At 38.2% G+C, this 19,895-nt stretch overlaps 1 protein-coding gene across 1 annotated transcript in view; it reads left to right on the top strand.

Moving 5' to 3' along the window:
- LOC130915650 (guanine nucleotide-binding protein G(o) subunit alpha) overlaps window positions 1-19,895 on the top strand; it is a 191,899-nt gene that overhangs the window by 121,276 nt on the left and 50,728 nt on the right. The window contains exon 5 of the mRNA XM_057835613.1: window positions 15,187-15,315. Within this exon, the coding sequence (XP_057691596.1) occupies window positions 15,187-15,315 (129 nt within the window). The remainder of the gene's footprint in view (window positions 1-15,186; window positions 15,316-19,895) is intronic.

The following is a 19,895-nucleotide window of genomic DNA, read 5'->3' on the forward strand; positions in this document are numbered from 1 at the left end:
TCATAACCATTCAGTAATGCCCATGATAGTGTCATATCATAATTATGGCAGTCTTATGATGCGGCTGTCAAATAAAGTGTTACCTATTAACCCAAATAAATCAACAAATAAGCTGCAATGGACTATAAATTGCTGGATTCAAAATAAAGGAAAAAGTAGCGGCTTATAGTCCGAAAATTACGGTATATACTGCCCAGAAAAAATATTTTACATCCCAAATATCATTATCAGGGTTAAGATTTCAATCAATGTGTGAAAAACTGTTCAGACTTCATACACTACTCTTTTACAAAGAAGAACCAAATGAAAACTTACAGTCGCCTCAATCTCTTGAAATGAGAATGTGAAATATGGAAATGTTCTTGCTGCTGCATTACAGCCCAGTATGACTATTCTTCTCATTCTTCTTGCTGATTCAGCAATGCAGTTATTCATTGTCTTTGATTTATGCAGGTCAATATTTTGGTCTTCCAGGGGAATGTTTCACAATAGTGCAACACAGTATCACTGCACAAATGGTTGTTTGATAAATGAGAAGCTGCTCACTCATTAGTTAGGTTGAATGACTGGGTGAGACAGAGCATCGTAGAGAGCAATAACAATATCAAGTCATTTCACGAGGATTACCTGCATTGGTGCAGTATTTTACAGTGTAACCAACTAAGTATAACTAACTAATGTAAAATAAAACATAGATAATATAGTCAGTGTTTTTCCACTCACTTGTAGGGGACTGCGCCAGTCAATATTTTTTAAGTCTTGATTTTAACAGCTATTTTTGTGAACTTTATGTACTGGTACTTCCTTTTTGCCTATTAGTGACTTGACAAAAAATTAATTCATCATGTCTATCAAATATTTGCATGTGTTGACAAGAAACCCAGTGTTAGGATATTGTATCTTTGCGGTTCTGTCCATGTGCGTAAAGTTACAAACAGCCGCAAATGCATGTTGTCTGACTGACTAGTGGTTAATGGTTACCAATACAAATTGTAGTCATCGACAACCCTTGCAAAATTATGGAATCACCAATCTCAGAGGATGTTCATGCAGTTATTTAATTTTGTCAGGAAAAATGCAGATCACAGACATGACACAAAAGTTAAGTCATTTTGAATGGAAAGTTTCTGGCTTTAGAAACACTGGAAGAAATCAAGAAAAAAAGATGTGGTTGTCGGTAACAATTACCTTTGGAGCCGAAGGGAAAAAATTATGGAATCACTCAATTCTGAGGAAAAAAATATGTAATCATGAAAAAACAACTACAACAAAACAACACTTAACACACCACTAGTACTTTATAGCACCATCTCTGGCTTTCGTAACAGGTCGCAGTCTCAGAGGCATAGACTTAATGAGTGACAAACAGTACTCTACATCAATCTGTCTTCAGCTCTCTCTGATTGCTTTTGCTAGATCAGCTTTGCAGATTGGAGCCTAGTCATGGACTATTTTTTTCAACTTCCACCACGGATTTTGAATAAGATTGAGATCTGGACTATTTGCAGGACATGACATTGGCTTTATGTGTCTAACTTCAAGGAAGGCTTTCACATTTTTTGCTCTATAGCAAGATGCATTGTCATCCCATTCCTGAGAAATGATTGCATGAAAGATTATTAAATATGTAATGGCAGCCATCGCCATAGTGCCTTTTTCTGACATTCAGCCCTATAACAATGATGACTGTAGAGATGTGCATGTTTTCTTCGGCAGTTGTCTTCATAAATCTCACTGGAACGGCACCAAACAAAAGTTTCAGCATCATCACCTTGGCCAATGCAGATTCTTGATTCATCACTGAATATTACTTTCAACTAGTCATCCACTTAGGCTATTGTAATGTTGTTTTCTGTTTAGATGTTAACGACGGATTTTGTTTAGCGTTCCTGGATTTAAATCCTATTTATTCCTCATTTGTTTTGTTGTGCTTTTCTGTTTTCAAGACATATTTCTTTGAAATGTCTGTCTTGATGCTGTGGTGTATTCCTCGGTCTACTGGTATGCTTGCTTTTAACAACCTTCCCATGCTGTTTCTACTTGGTCCAGATTTTAGAGACATCTGTCTGTGAACAACCAGCATCTTTTGCAACACTGCGTGATGTTTTACCTTCGTTAAGAAGTTTGATAATATACATTTACAAGGTGATTCCATAATTTATACCTCAAAATGGAATGATTCCATAATTTTTCCTTTGGTTTGGTCGAAAAAAGTTACTTTTACCGACTACCACATCTTTTTTTTTTTTTTTCTTGATTTCTTTTAGTGTTTGTTAAAGGGATCTACAGATAGAAAGACTTGTCGTTCTTAAAAGACAAACGTTATTATGAGTTAAAATAATTTGATGTTGAAACCCTCTTGATTTTATAGTTATTATACAATATGTAAATTAGTTTAACTAGTAGGTCGCCATTGTTGTTGACGTCTCAGGTCATGTCACATGATTACGTTACCGGGCTTCCAGAGTATGACTAGCGACATAAACATGTCATCTGTTCAACCGTTTAAATTTGAACCCGAGAGGCATGATAGCACTGTCGATATTTCACAAAATGACCAGCAAAAGCAAAATGAACAGGGAAGGCGGGATGAGATGTGACGAGAGTAGGGAAAAAAACGGTGGTCTGCCAAAATGCGTTACATCGGTGAAACGTCCAACAAGAGGCGAATTTGACACCCACAAAGTAATGCCGTGCACTTTCAGCTTGTTTTGCTTTGATGCATACAGACAGAACAACCTAAATATGCCTTAATAAAATACTGAAACATAGTAATATCAAATAAGGGTGGTTGAAATGCACAACGTGACTAATGTGGTCAACAGATCAACAATCTGCTTTAAAGCTACCACAAGAAAACACAATGCTTAAAAGTATGGGAGGGAAACACATGCAAAAAGAATTTTGATGCAGTGAAAAGGTAATAAAACACTCAATAAAAACACAAATAGTAAGTACTCGCCACATATAACCGGTGAGCGCATGTGATGTACATCTCGCTGCGTAGAAGGAATTGCTTTAACCCGGTAGTATTAGCCAAGTGACAGTGACAATCTACATAATCACCCCGAGCGTCCATAAAACTTGGCCTCCTCCGTAGGTCAAAAGATGTACTATATATTATAGATTTTTAAATCAATGGCAATATTTCATGTGTTTCTAATAACATATTTTAGTGAAAGAAAACAATTGTGGCGTATTAGAGCCAACAAGTCTTCAGTCCGAGGATCCCTATAAAGCCACAAAGTTGCCATTTAAAATGACTTTAGTTTTGTGTCATGTCTGTGATCTTTTTTTCTACAAGATTAAACTACTGCATGAACATCCTCTGAGACTGGTGATTCCATAATTTTTGCCAGGGGTTGTAGTCTTTCACCCACTCAGCAATGCTAGGTACCCACTCCATGCTTAGATGGATGGCTCTGACCTGCATAAATCAGTACAGTACATCTCTCTTGGCCTTATTAAAAGGTTACCGCCTTAAAATTGTCCCATACTCAGAACAGTTCTCCGAGCTGCTAAAAGCACATCTGCCAAGTTTGAACAGCAAAGAGAGGACCCAAAGTACAAGGAAGCAAGGCAAGAGAGGAATAAGGAACTGGTGAGAAGTTAAAGTATTTATCAACTAGTGATGTAACGATATGCGCCGAGGCTTCAAAGTGGGAGTTGAATAATGAAGGGACATTTCAGCAAAGTGCGTACCGAGGCTTGCTTCATTTTGGGGAGGTTCGTAAAACAATGACGCTGCCCAACTGTACCACTTCATTGCTTCAGGGAGTGCTTTAGATTTTGCCACGCGGTTTTTGCTCGCTACAGTATATAAACACCTCAGGTTACATTCAAAATGTGGGTGTTTGAAGGAGAGTTTTTGATAAGGTGAGAGTTTGGATAGTTTAAAGTCAATTTGGAGAGTGAAAGGTTTAGGAGTGAGGAGAGAAGGAGTGGTATAGTTGTTGATAGGATGGAGCCAGCAAGAAAGAGGACATCCTCTGTGTGGAAAAACTTTTTTAATAAAACTGGATGAAAATCCCCACCATCCTGTAGCTACATCAATGTCCAAATTACACAGGCATAATCTGTGCCCTTTTTTCAAGTCAGTTATGCTCATGCCATTTTCAGAAAAAAACATTGCACAACCTGACATATTATGCTAATAGCATTTATGGAATCATTTTCACACATACACAGACTACATTTTTTTTAAATTGTTGGTTTTACTTCATGTGTGATGTACTGTATGTTGCCGCTCCTCCTACAGGACCAAAAAGTTCATAAGTTTATACTGTATGTATAATTCGTTGTAGGTTCGATATTAGGCACTGCCGACTTACAGTAGACATTGCCATATCATATATTTTCATGACTGTTGAGGTACTGTTTGTACAGTGGGGTAAATAAGTATTTAGTCAACCACTAATTGTGCAAGTTCTCCCACTTGAAAATATTAGAGAGGCCTGTAATCGTCAATAAGGGTAAACCTCAACCCTGAGAGACAAAATCTGGAGAAAAAAAACAGAAAATCACATTGTTTGATTTTTAAAGAATTTATTTGCAAATCATGGTCGAAAATAAGTATTTGGTCAATACCAAAAGTTTATCTCAATACTTTGTCATGTACCCTTTGTTGGCAATAACGCCGGCCAAACGTTTTCTGTAACTCTTCACAAGCTTTTCACAAACTGTTGCTGGTATTTTGGCCCATTCCTCCATGCAGATCTCCTCTAGAGCAGTGATGTTTTGGGACTGTTGTTGGGCAACACGGACTTTCAACTTCCTCCTCACCCCGTGGCGTCAAAATGATAACAAGAACGGTGAGCAAAAATACCAGAACCACACGGGGGGACCTAGTGAATGACCTACAGAGAGCTGGGACCACAGTAACAAAGACTACTATCAGTAACACAATGCGCCGCCAGAGACTCAAATCCTGCACTGCCAGACGTGTCCCCCTGCTGAAGAAAGTACACATCCAGGCCCGTCTGCGGTTCGCTAGAGAGCATTTGGATGATCCAGAAGAGGACTGGGAGAATGTCTTATGGTCAGATGAAACCAAAATAGAACTTTTTGGTAGAAACACAGGTTCTCGTGTTTGGAGGAAAAAGAATACTGAATTGCACCATACCCACTGTGAAGCATGGGGGTGGAAACATCATGCTTTGGGGCTGTTTTTCTGCAAAGGGACCAGGACGACTGATCTGTGTAAAGGAAAGAATGAATGGGGTCATGTATCGAGAGATTTTGAGTGAAGATCTCCTTCCATCAGCAAGGGCATTGAAGATGAGTTGTGGCTGGGTCTTTCAGCATGACAATGATCCCAAACACACAGCCAGGGCAACAAAGGAGTGGCTTCGTAAGAAGCATTTCAAGGTCATGGAGTGGCTTAGCCAGTCTCCAGATCTCAACCCCATAGAAAATCTGTGGAGGGAGTTGAAAGTCCATGTTGCCCAACGACAGCCCCAAAACATCACTGCTGTAGAGGAGATCTGCATGGAGGAATGGGCCAAAAAACCAGCAACAGTTTGTGAAAAGTTTGTGAAGAGTTACAGAAAATGTTTGGCCTCCATTATTGCCAACAAAGGGTACATAACAAAGTATTGAGATGAACTTTTGGTATTGACCAAATACTTATTTTCCACCATGATTTGCAAATAAATTCTTTAAAAATCAAACAATGTGATTTTCTGGGGTTTTTTTCCACATTCCGTCTCTCATGGTTGAGGTTTACCCATGTTGACAATTACAGGCCTCGCTAATATTTTCAAGTGGGAGAACTTGCACAATTAGTGGTTGACTAAATACTTATTTGCCCCACTGTATGTATGTGTGTGGTTTTTGTTTGGTTTGGTTTTGAGTTTGATCCCATTGCTGAAAATGTATGCCAAATTTAACTTCGGTGACTGAAAACAATAAAAAATAAGTGTTAAGGGAAAAAAATTATAAACATATGTGATCATCTATATACATAGATGATTTGGTCAGACAATATTTTGCAAATGAATTCCTTCCAAACAGACACACACACAAAAATCGAGACAACTTACTGTGATTATACATTTAGCCAGTAGGTGGTACCATGCATACATGAAGCGCCGAGAAATGAACCCTTTCTCGAACCAATTGGCTCAAGTGGTTCAATCGTTAATGAGGCATCATCCCGCCATCACTATTATTACCATGATTTACGCACTACAAGCCGCCACACACCAAGTCTGACATGGAAACTGCATTTGTTCATAGATAAGCCGCACTGGACAATAAGCCACAGCTGTCCTCACTATATTATGGGATATTTACACCAAAAGATATTAACCGGTAACACTTATTTGACAGTGGAATCATACGACTGTCATAAGACCAAATGAACCACCATGAAGCTTTGAACCAATTGGCTGCAAAGCTTCATTGCTTCAAGAACCTTCATTTGGCCATCACTGCTCCCTTGGCGGAGACAATCAACCTCTCCTGCCACCTGTTGTCAACACCATTGTTGTCCAACATGCCTCCTAGCATGCATTGCAGTGCTACAGATGTATATAATGTAAATAACAACCAGAATTCATGTTCTGTGCTAATTATTTCTTCAGTTACTGTTCCAGTTGTTTCATTAATTGCTAGTTATGGTATTTGGTAACACTTTATTTGACAGTGGTGCCATATGACTGTCATTAGACAATCATAATTATGACATTACACTGTCTTGAGCATTAATGAATGATTATAACAGATGTCATTTAGTGTTATCCGGGCAAATTAGCTCACTATTGAATGGTTGTAAAAGATCTGAGCTGGACATAAGCAGAGTGAGTGACATAATTTTCCGGATAACACCTAATGACATCTGTCATAAGCATTCAGTAATGCCCATGATAGTGTCATGTCACAATTATGACGGTCTTATAATGCCGCTGTCAAATAAAGTGATACCTATTAACACAAATAAATCAACAAATTAGCGGCATTGGAGTACAAGCCGCAGGATTCAAAGTGAAGTCAAAAAGTAGCGGCTTATAGTCCGAAAATTACGGTAACCAAAATTTGTTCACTCTTTCAAGAAATGTAGTAGGCTACAAACAAACAAAAAAAAATCAAACCTATGATCCAAAGAAACTTACAACAGCAGGGAAACACAACGGTACTGCAAACAAGACATAACATTGACAAGGATCTGACAAGGACTGAGAAAAAAAAGGGATCTTATTAGAAAAGCAGCAGGCAACAACAGGTGAAATCAATGAGATAATGAAAAGGACCAGGCAAGGAGCAAGACACATCAAGGAATTAACCCAAAATCGTAAAAAAGCAACACAATCAAGATCAGTAGTTTGATACTGAATATCCTCAGGATGATAAAACAGATTTTCATATACACACACATATGCTCATTGGCCTACATCATTATCACTTCACAGGAATCCATTTTATCTGACTGCCTGTTGATTTAAATTACATTGCCATGTGTGACACCTTCTGAGGACATATCACACTATCCACCCACGCCGAAGGTCATAAATCAAGTCTGCCTGCTTACTGTACAGCATCTTGCTACAGAAATGCTGTCTGCTAACATGCAAACATAACTTCATATCACAAATATTATCCCTACTTGACCATTGACACAATGTGGCAAATGATATTTTTATAAAGGCAAAGAGGAAAGTGCAGAATGAGCTCTTCCAGCCAAGCATAATTTGTTGTATATTTTCATTTTGCTGACTAAATGGTGCAGTGCAAGATGAAGTTGTTAAATTGCTGTCTGAAAAAAACTGCATGTTTCTAATCATTTTCATCTTCAAACAGAGAAGTTGAAAAGGCAGTGCTGTTCGTGGCAGGCTCAATGATTTTGACCAACGGACAAACTTATAGATGGAAAAATCGGCACCCTGTCTTTAAGGAATGTTAGATTTATTACGTACTTATTTTATATTTATAGACAAGTTTCCTGAGCAAAATATGGGTGGTGCCATCTTGGAAAATTTCTGCTCCGAACTTCCGGTTTAGAAAGAACAACATGAATTGTGTTTGAAGTAAGCAGTGTGTTGACAAAGTTTAAACTGCAAAATCAAGCCAGAGGAACCCACAGAATCTCCAAAATGGATTCAGCACGACGTAGATGAGACGTAGATGATATTGTATGATTGTTCTTTTCACTTCGTTCATCATTCGTGTTGACCTGAGCTATATAGATTGATATACTTGAGTGACCAAAATGAGGTGAAATTACAAATGATATTACATTTGCCGAACGCAGAAGGGCTGACACAGATTTTGTTGTTACAAGGAAATACTACAAGGTATGTACATATAAACAACAATAGTATGTCATTCTTTCTTATTGCGATCATTTGGACAACATGATTCCATTTCATGTTTTATTTCAAACGATTGGTGCATGTGCAAAACAGGTCAATAAATCATCATTTATAAAATTATTGGAAAAATAGCACACGAGAATGTGATATCAGACAGCAGAGCTTCGGAGCCTCACCAAACTTTCACCCGACATTACGGCCTCCAGACGGGCTTTCTCCTGCTGCCCTCGGTAATTCCAGCTCCAATAACGTATGTTAAAGTTGCTGCAGTAGCAACTGTCGTTGAATATCAGGATCAAGCTGACGGTCTGCCGCGAGGCGAGCCACCGCCTCCAGCCCCAGCCTCTCGGCCACCATCGGGTAGAAAGACATAGTCTCGATATATGTCTGTCAACGTACAGTAAGTGTTGTTGTGAGGCACATCAACTTATCTTCTCTTGCCTAACAGCGTTTTCCACCTGTAAACAAACGAACAAAAAACTTGTAACACTTGCATTTATGCGTTGACATAAGTGTGCCACCCTACACGTACTGCTTAGCAATAGGCTAGCAGCAGATAGCATGTATTGGAGCCACAGTAGTTGTAGTAAATAATATTAAAGATCATCTTAATTCCAATCATAATCGTAATAACAATATTAAAGGCAACAAGTCGTTTCATGTGCAAGATTTTAGCTCTAGTATTTTTTGAGCACCGGACACATGAAAATGCAGGGATAGGAAAAACATACCTTCCATAACACGGCGGCAAAATGGCTACAAAAACACCCAGTCTTTGTGGTGACACGAACTTGGTTCCACATCTGCCTTCATGAACATGTTGTCCTCCCCTGTCTTGATGATGGCAGATGGATGCGGTAGTTCCAAATTGTCTTTTTTAAGGGATTTTGATGTTACTCCAGCTCCACTGCTGTTTTTGATGGAGAAATTCTAAAACAGAAGTTGCAAGCAGACATAAGGAAGTAAAGCAGAATTTCCTCCGAAACTTGTCATCTCTGTTTCAATCAAAAAATAATACTGTCATCCAGAGGTTGCGCTAGACTTTTTCGTTGTCTGTCATTTTGACTGACAGGGTCATAAAAATCCGGTCATAATCTATTTCTACCCGTCACTTAAATTTTTTAAATGATGATAATGACATTGTGGTGATCCTTTGTTTGGCATAATTCACCTTCCGTATTTGTGTGTCCATTTGGCCGAGCGCGTTACCGGCTACGACAGTCACGTGACAGAGACACTTAAAAGCCGCGCGCGGTCCCCTCACTATCCTATGATAGTATGATATGCACCGGGTCCAGGCTGTGACAACATTACAAAGACTGTTCTGTCCCAGCAAAAGCCGGGGCCCTATGGAGTACAGTCTGTATGCTCAACAATCCCAGTGGTGATAAACAACACAAAAAGGGCTAGATTGGTGAGAAATAAAAAACGTTCAATCAACTCTGCCAACCTGTTAAGCATAGTATGTCATTCCCAAAACTCACCAGTGAATCCAGTCTGGCATCTCCAATTGGCTCTGCTAAATATAAGATCTTTAGCTGGCAAATCTTTCTTAATTAATGATTTTATCAGCAAACATAACCTTGACATGATGTTCCTAACAGAAACTTGGTTAGATAAAGATAAGAGCTCGACAGTTCTGATTGAGGCAACCCCCACAAACTTCAATTTCTTTAGTGCGCCAAGAACCCATAAGAAAGGAGGTCGGGTTGCCAGTCTGATCAGGGACAGTTTCCAATGCACAAATATTTCATGTGGTCAGTTTGATTCCTTTGAATATATTGTCATTCAGCTAAAAAGCCCTTGCAGAGCTGCCTTGGTAACACTTTACAGACCACCAAAGTATGACACAATGTTTTTTGATGAGTTTACCAAAATGCTGTCTTCTGTCTGCATGGACTTTGATTGTGTTGTTCTAGTGGGTGACTTTAACATTCATGTTGATAATCCTGAAGAAGGATGTGCTATAGAGCTTTTAAATATTTTGGATACATTTGGTGTATCTCAGCATGTCACAGTTCCAACACATAACAGAGGGCACATACTGGATTTAATAATATCCAAAGGTCTTAATATCTCTGAGGTCAAAGTGAATGATGTTGCTCTGTCTGATCACTACTGCATTATGTTTAAAATGACCACCCCTGTCCATCCTCTGAAAAGGGAAACAGAGGTGATTAGGAAGCGTTACATAAGTGATAACACTTGTGCGTTATTCACACAGGCCTATGCATCACCATTAACCCCTACAATAGCTCCAGTGGAAGAACTTGTAAATAGTTTCAGTTCCAGTGTGATGACTGTAATTGACACTATTGCCCCGATTAAGACAAAATCTTTGTCAAGAAAGAAGAGGTCACCCTGGAGAAATGCCATACTAGCTATAAAACAAAAGCAAGTTTGTAGACGAGCAGAACGCAGATGGCGAAAAAACAAACTCCTAGTTTTTTATGATATCTACAAAGACAGTCTTTGCAAATACAACCAGGAACTGAAAAATGCTAGACAGTCATATTTTTCAGAGATCATTAGTACAAACACTAACAATACCCGCACACTATTTTCTGTTGTTGACAAACTGACAAACCCACAAGCGTCAATACCTCAGGAATTGGCATCTGAGGTGTCCTGTAATAATTTCGCAGCATTCTTTACACACAAAGTACTAAAGATTAGACAGACTGTGTGTAACTCCAGATTAACAAATGTTACACTAAATGCCTCCCAAAATGTCCCCCACGTCAATCTTAGACAGTTTAGCCTCTTGGACTATGCCACTTTAACAGAAATTGTGTCGAAATTAAAGCCCACAACATGCTGCCTTGACATCCTTCCTTCAAACTTTTTCAAAACTTTTTTTCATTGCATAGCCCCAGACATACTTCAGATTATAAATACTTCTCTCCAAACAGGAGAGTTTCCTCAGACTTTAAAAATTGCAGTAATAAAACCTCTCCTACAAAAAACCTAATCTGGATGCCTCAACCATTAGTAATTACAGGCCAATATCAAATCTGACATTCCTGGGGAAAATTATCGAAAGGGTTGTGTTCGAACAGATCCAGAATTATATGATGCAAAACAATCTTTTTAACTCCTTTCAGTCTGGATTTCGACTACAACACAGCACCGAGACTGTGCTTATCAAAGTCCTAAATGATATTCGTCGGAATACCGATGCAGGCAAATCATCTGTTCTGCTACTATTGGATCTCAGCGCCGCATTTGACACGGTTGATCACAACATACTACTCAGCAGATTGGAACAGTGGGTAGGGCTTACTGACACTGTTCTTCAGTGGTTCACATCCTGTTTACATGATAGGGATTTCTTTGTGTCAATCGGAAACCATCAGTCAGAACGAACCAAATTCACGTGTGGAGTCCCTCAAGGGTCAATTCTTGGACCACTCTTATTTAACATCTAAATGCTTCCGTTAGCTCAGATAATGGAACAGTATGACATCTCCTATCACGCCTATGCAGATGACACACAACTGTACATTTCTGTGTCCCCACATGATTATAGTCCCTTAGTCACCATGAGCAAATGCATTCATCAAATCAATGAATGGATGTGCCAGAATTTTCTCCAGTTAAATGTGCAGAAGACAGAGGTGATTATTTTTGGGCCAAAAAAGGAAAGGTCAAAGATAAGCAGCGAACTTAGCACAATGTCACTTACAGCTACAAATCAAGTCAGAAACCTTGGCGTAATTATTGACTCAGACCTAAAATTTGATAGCCATTTAAAGTCCGTCACTAAATCCGCTTATTACCACCTAAAAAATATAACCAGAATTAAGGGGCTTCTGACTCAACAAGACATGGAAAAACTTATGCATGCATTCATTTTCAGCAGATTGGACTATTGCAACGGTATATTTACAGGTCTTGATAAAAAATCAGTCAGGAAGTTGCAGCTGGTACAGAATGCTGCAGCCAGAGTCCTCACAAATACAAGGAAGCTGGACCACATTACACCAGTTTTGAAATCGCTACACTGGCTTCCAGTGAGTCAAATGATAGACTATAAAATACTACTGCTCGTCTACAAAACACTTAATGGCCTTGGACCAAAATACATGCTTGACTTGTTAGAGTCCTATGAGACATCTAGACCCCTAAGGTCGTCTGGAACCGGTCTTCTGCATGTTCCAAGAACAAGAACCAAGCAGGGTGAGGCAGCATTTAGTTATTATGCTCCTCACCTCTGGAACAAGTTGCCCGAACGTCTGAAGTATGCTCAAACTGTTAGCTCTTTTAAATCAGGGCTAAAAACGCTTTTGTTTAGCACTGCATATCTATAACTGTCTATATATTTCAATCTACCTGCTTTCTGTTCCTCTTGTTTTTATCTCCATTGCTGATTTCAATTATTATTAGTAGTAGTAGTTTTTGTTTTATTTTTATTTTATTTATTTATTTTTATTCTGTGATTAAATGCGATCTTTTGTCTTCGTTTCTACGTTGTGTTGATTTAAATGTGATTTTTATGATCTTCATGTGATGTAAAGCACTTTGAATTGCCTTGTGTTGAATTGTGCTATATAAATAAATTTGCCTTGCCTTTCCTTGCCTATCCACTCGCTCTCGCTATATGATTGGCCGAAGAGTCGAAATGCTCTCCCGTGCAATGCCTGTTTAAAAATGTTCCCGTTGTTACTTCTTGCGTTCGCTTATAAGTGCCCATTTAAAAAGGAAAAGCGATGGATGATACTACACACAGAGCGTATTATTAACAAATGTTAAAGTTGTATAATCATATAGCGAGAATAAGGAACGTCACTTTCAAGTGCAGGCCCCCGCGAGTGGATAGTGAGGGGTCTAAGATAGTGCGCCTACAGCTAACAAGACTCTTAACATTGCATACCGCTTCAACATATTCAATAGTATTTAGTTTTCATTCATTTTAAATTAATATTCTGTCCGAACAAGCTTAACAGAGAATCCACACCGTGCCATCACACATCAAGCAGATGAATATGTAACTTTTTCTCCGCAGTGACAAAAACAGCTGACTGTGGCCCCAGTAGTTAGGTAGCCTACCATATGTAGCATATGGAACAATGAAATTAACAGTTCACCTGCTGTGGCCTGAACGTCGTCTCACACTTTCCTCCTGGTGCGCATGGACTTGAATTGCGTGCCCGCTTGTGCAGTCCCTGTTTTTTCACCTCTTTTATCAACACCATCGTCGTTTTGGGGCTTTTTGAAGAAACTTCGGACACTCAGTTGCCTTGACATTTTTCAGAGTAAGGCCAACGACGTCATGCATCAAGAGAGACAATAGCTAATTAATATGCTCACTTGCCACCCTGTGGTCTGGGGTGTGAATTGCAACCGGTCAAAATGACGGATGGACTTCAGTTTTTTCCGTCACCGTTTTAAAAAATCGGTCAACGACGGAAAATATTCGGTTAACGCGACCCCTGCTGTCATCATCATCAATAGACCTGAAATACTTTGCCCACAGACATGAATCACACTGCTAGCATCAATTCTTTACCCTTTATCTTGTGCTCTCATTTTTCGAAAAGCATTGATGCGAACGTACTGAAGCAAATTTTTCTATCACCTTATTTTTTGTAATATAAGTTTTTTTAGGTTTTTTTTTTCAAAATTTGGCCGGTAATGTGGTTGCAATTTTGATATTGTAAGCAGAAGAACAGGTTTACATTAACTTCCACAAACAGTAACAAATAAAGGCTGGTCTTTCCCTCAAACGTCATGCACAGTCCCAGTGCCATAACGAAACTGATATTACCAAATAACAACAAACTAAATAGCATAACTAACAAGTAATGAAAGAACTGGAACAGTAACTGAAGAAATAATCAGCACAGAACATGAGACTGTTCTCATTGGTCTGTTATTACGGGGCCATTACTGAGAGTAGTCTTGTAAACTCATGACCTCTTGAGTGATTTATAGTCTGAAAAATATGTTAATTTTATAGACCTATAGACAAAATATGAATGGATATGACTTTGTTTCCGTCAGTTACAGCTCTTCTATCTTCCTGTTTAACTACCTGTCAGCTCAGAGCAATGACAACATAAAAATATCTGCATTAGCAGCAAAGACTAAGAATTTTATTGGTTTGCATTGACAATTTTTCATGATGAATGGAGTGGATTTTACTGGCACTGATAGTATTGTGTATATAATATCACATATCTACAATTGTGTATGGGAGACATGGCTGAATCAGGTTTCCCACTTCTCTTCTCACTTTTTCATTGTTTGGACTTCCTTAGATGGGAGATATCTTTTATCCATTTCTAGTTTAGCCAAAAACTAACAGCATAACTACTTAATATTGTTAGAATTGTTGCCATCTGAAGCATATCAGTCATTCACCACGATAGTTAGCCAATGATTATCTAATGGACCAGACTTACACAGTGGCTTGGTTCAATCTTTTTTGTTGATTTTCTACCTATATATCTCACATATTTTGAATATTGTTTAGTATGAAATACCATTTAGAGATCGTGTTGTGTTGTGTTGTCTTGCATTGTATTATATTATATTGTATTAGCATATTTTAAAGAATAATGTATAAGTATAGTATATTTAGAAAGATGTCACCAGTCATCAGAAGAGATTCAGAGAATTGAATGCTTTACTACATGTACTGTCAAGTAGTTTGATTACATTCTCTTTTGTAATGCTATTTATCCGTCGCTCATTCACACAAGCAAATTATTGTGTATATATGTATTTCTGGGATTATTTAAATTAATTTTGTAAAACCAATTGGAACAACTGATATTAACTTTGCTTGTTTGCCCCTCTGTTTGGTATGCATAACAGCAGAAATACTGCAATTTAAAATATTGCCAATGAATAATATATTCTTTTTTTCTTACAGCTATTTAGACAGCCTAGATCGGATTGGCGCTGCTGACTACCAGCCAACAGAGCAGGACATTCTAAGGACTCGGGTGAAGACGACAGGCATTGTGGAGACACACTTTACCTTTAAAAACCTTCACTTCAGGTACACGCACAAAATAATTGGTTGTATTCTATTGTGTTGTATTGTAAATATTGTATACTGTAATATCTATATAACCTCTTAAGTGCACACAGCTGCGCATTGCAAGTTTTATTGAGAACTAGTCAAATTCCTTGTGTGGCACATCTACTTGGGGAATAAAAATTAATCTGACTTTATCCAAAGAGGTAGTCTGGTGGCAAAACGTCAAACAGTGGCGTACCTAGCCTACATGGTGCCCAAGGTGACAAGATTCTTTGGCGCCCCCAAATTCTACCATTTCTAAGTCGAAAGAATACATATTCATTATACAACTAGGTTAGATATTCAAGTTTAAAAACAAGAAAGATTATTTGCACATTGCAGCTTTTCTCAATTGCTTTGGTACATTTCTCAGATCAGAATTGAAATTCTCAAAACTACTTGTTCAATCCTCAAAACATCGTATCACTAGTGCACATCAAAAAAGCAGTTCATCATTTCTTTGAGCAAGTTGCAGATGTTTTTGTGCATCCATGCAAATGATTTTGTACAATTTTCTGCTGTTTCCTACATTGTCAGTTGCATCTGTCATGATGGTCAAAATGAATGATCATGGGTCTCTCTTGAATAGTCTCACCACCCACATTTAGTCATTACTTCATTGCATAAGTCTTTACATGCAAAATGCATGAACATGTCAGAATATGTCAATATGTGTGTGCTTATTTCTAAGCATTTTCATTACTTATTTTACGTAAGTTATTCTAACCTGCCAAAATTTGTGATAGTTTGGGACAATGTGGGTTTCCACCACTCCAACATAATCGGGGAATGGTTTGCAACCCACAACAGAATGGTAATGGATTTCCTCCCACCATACTCCCAATTCTTCAATCCCATAGAATAATTTTTCTCCACATGGAGCAAGTGTATGATTGCCAGCCTCACACTCAGATGACTTTTTGAGATGCCATGAATGCAGCATGCAGTGACATCACAGCAGATGCCAGCACAGGCTGGATAAGGCATTCAAGAAGATTTCTTCCATGCTGTATATAGCAAGAGAGGACATCCATTGTGAAGAGGATGAAAATGTGTTGCCCTACAGGGAGGAACGTCAAGATGTGTAGAAAGAATGGGGGGGAAATCCTGACATGTCATCCTGATTGTCTTATGTTCACATTTCTAATTTTGCCTTTATTTTTTTATTCTTTGTGATACCCAGTACTGTCTTTTGCTTTCTGTATCGCATTGACATGGTCTGTTGAAAAATTGTAAAAACAGTAAAAAAGTAAACTGAATCTTTTCCAGTCTCTTGCAATCAGTCTCCCACACACAAAAGTGTGATTTGCAATTTTCATCAAAACTTACGTACACTATCTTCAGCTTCAGGGCCTTCCACGAGAGTAACTGTTCAATTCAGAGCATGACTAAGCAATTTGACTGTCTTGTCTGTACACAATGAAACAAGGACTTGTCATTCTGACAGCACTGACATGTTCATTGACACCGAAATTTAATTTTGAGACAAATATGAGACAAACAGACAAATATTGGATGACAAATATGAGCTTAATGCACTTTCTGTTTATGCACATTTTAAAAATGCTTATACAGGACATGATGATTTTGTTACGGTTCTGGTTTAACGGGGGACCCAAACACAGAGAAGAGAGGCAGACTGGCAGTGAAAAGAAGAGTTTATTGACATGGAGTTGAGTTGTTGATCTGGCAATGATGTGAGGCTAAGGACCGGTTTAAGTAAGATGTTGATGATGATCACCTGCACCTGGGCCTAAGCTCACTCATCTGTCCAATCCTGCAATCAAGGCCTATACACGCCCACACACACACAAGGAGGAGGAGGAGCAGGGGGCAGGAGCCCTAACAGACTTCCTGTTGAGGGCAATAAAATTAGCTCAATGTTGGACTGAGCGTATTCTGTTAAAAGACCTAAATTTTTGATGTTTCAATTGCTTTTACTTGGGATGAAGGCACTTAATAGAGAGCCTCAGTATTTGTGTTATGATCTTCAACCCATCAACCTCTCAATTAGGACTGCAGCTATCGATTACTGTAGTAGTTGATTAATCGATGAACTAGTTAGTTCGAATAATCAAGTAATTGGATAAGGAACATAAAAAATTGAAATACCTTAGCTGAGCCTCAAACGGTACAAAAAATAACTAAATAAGAATCTAAGTACAGCAAAAGAACAATTGGCTAACTTACATGGTAAAAGTCCGCTAGCTTAAATGCTATAAAATACAAACTTTTTTAAAATTTATTTATACAATGCTCTAAACAAATGGTTCGGACACATATTCCCACAAAAATTGTCTAAATATACCTTTAAACTGAATCACAAATGCATTATAAAAACAGTAGCTCAAACAAAAACTCAGCTTATGTTGGTCTTAACAGGGAGCTGATGGATTCAGTCATGTGAATGAGGCAGACTAGAGGGCAGTGTATTCACCCAAATCAATAAAACTAAAGGCAAACACTTTCAAAACAAACCATTATAATGCCACTTTAATTAATTGAATACTCGAAGCAGCAAAATTTAATTCGAATATTATTTTCTAATCGAATACTCGAGTTAATCGTTTAATCGATGCAGCACTACTCTCAATCATTACAGTCTATCAATCTAATACGCATATGCATGGTGAATGACTGGCACAGCATAGGCCTATAGTGAACTGGGATAGGCTCCAGCACCACAGCTACCCTCATGGAAAGAATCGCTACAGAAAAAAGATGGATAAACTGTATATAACTGGTTAATTCACAAGGGGTTACATTTCCTCTCAAGGAGGATAACTTATAACTCTGCTTGAAGCACAAAAATAGATGTGAGTGAGCATTCCCAAATTAGACTTCAGGTAACATACCCACCCACCCTCAGACCATTACTGTCTCAGATTCAGAAGTGAGAAAGGAATGTCAAATATCTTAAGTGAAGCTTGAGTGTTACAATCAATACTAAATGGTTCAAGAAGAAGAGTGGTTTGAGAGAAAGATTAAACTAAACTCTACATCAGGCATCCCCTATACATTTTCAGACTTACTCACTTATAGAATGTTTTTTACATTTCACTGCATTATTGATAGGAACTAAAATAAAATGATCCACAAAAAACAGCTACCGATATGAAATGGTCAAACATGTAATTTGATTACGAAATGAAAGTACAACCAATTTCAATATAAAATTCAACAAAAAAATTTAGATCTTCAGTTGATGTAGCAGTCAAGGCAGTAGTCTAGACTAATTTATTTTACTATGAGCACAGTAGCCCTTCACCTAAAATTTTAGGTAAGCGAACAGGCCAAGATTCCTTGTGAACAGAGCATTTTGAAGGGTGCTATACTGAAAGCAGGTTTACATTATACAGTGGTACCTCGACATCAAAATTTAATTTGTTCCAGGACTTTGTATGTTGAAATGGTCGTGTGTCGAGAAGGATTTCCCCATAAGAATACATTATAATTCGATTATTTTGTTCCATAGCCCAACAACCTATGATCAATCCTTAATAAATACTGCAGGTACAATTACAAATTTCAATTACACATAGCAACACAAACAAATTATAAGTAAATCGGAAATAAAAAGTGTTTTTATTATCACTTTAACTAATAGAGACTGGCAAACGGAGGTTGAAGGAGGGTGTGGAGGTAGAGGTGGATACGGTGAGCCGTGTTCTAATTTGACAAATGCATTAAATTAGACACATGTAAAACAAATAAATTATAACTAAATAAGACATTTTAAAAAAGCGTTTTTATTGTCACCTTAACTTACCCACGTTGTTAGCCGTATTGTCTAGCCCAGGGGTGTCCAAACGTTTTGCAAAGGGGGCCAGATTTGGTGTGGTAAAAATGTGGGGGGGGGCAACCTTGGCTGACATCCTTTACGTAGAACAATATATTTAAGCAAGTTTTAGCAAGTCATTCTGTATGTCACATTTGCTTTATTTTTATTTTTTTATTAATAATTTGAACAATCTCGCAACTAGCCTTTGTGGCGTTCTCTTTCGACTCTCGAGCTCTTGCGAAATACTACTGATGTGAAATTACACTAGCTTCATGTTGCTTCAATTTCTCGATGTGTATCTTCCCTCTAATCTTGTCGTACATTTCAGCGTGTCTTGTTTGGTAATATCGCCCCACATTAAACTCTTTAAAAACAGTGACTGTCTCTTTGCAAATGAGGCACACACAGTTTTTGCATCTTTTAGTGAAGAATAATCCAATTTCCACCTATCCTTGAAGCGTCGGCCGTCGTAGTCAACTTTCTTTCTTTTTGTTGAATATCACCATTTTAGAAAATTGTAAATAAAGGGTCGCATGGGGTAATGTTGCTTAGAGTGCTGCTGCCTTTTACTGGGTAAATGAGGAGCAGCATTTAGTATGTAAGCTACTTCATATTCTGGTAGCAGTACTGCTGTTGATTTTATGACAGAGGCTGGGGGCCGGATGAAATTTGACCACGGGCCACATTTGGCCCCCGGGCCGAACTTTAGACATGTCTGGTCTAGCCAGTTCAGTCACACGCACACCATGCTCAGATTTTTCTATTATTTCTTTCTTCA

The sequence above is a fragment of the Corythoichthys intestinalis genome, chromosome 5 (genome assembly GCF_030265065.1).
Source record: "Corythoichthys intestinalis isolate RoL2023-P3 chromosome 5, ASM3026506v1, whole genome shotgun sequence".
Taxonomy (NCBI): Eukaryota; Metazoa; Chordata; class Actinopteri; order Syngnathiformes; family Syngnathidae; genus Corythoichthys; species Corythoichthys intestinalis.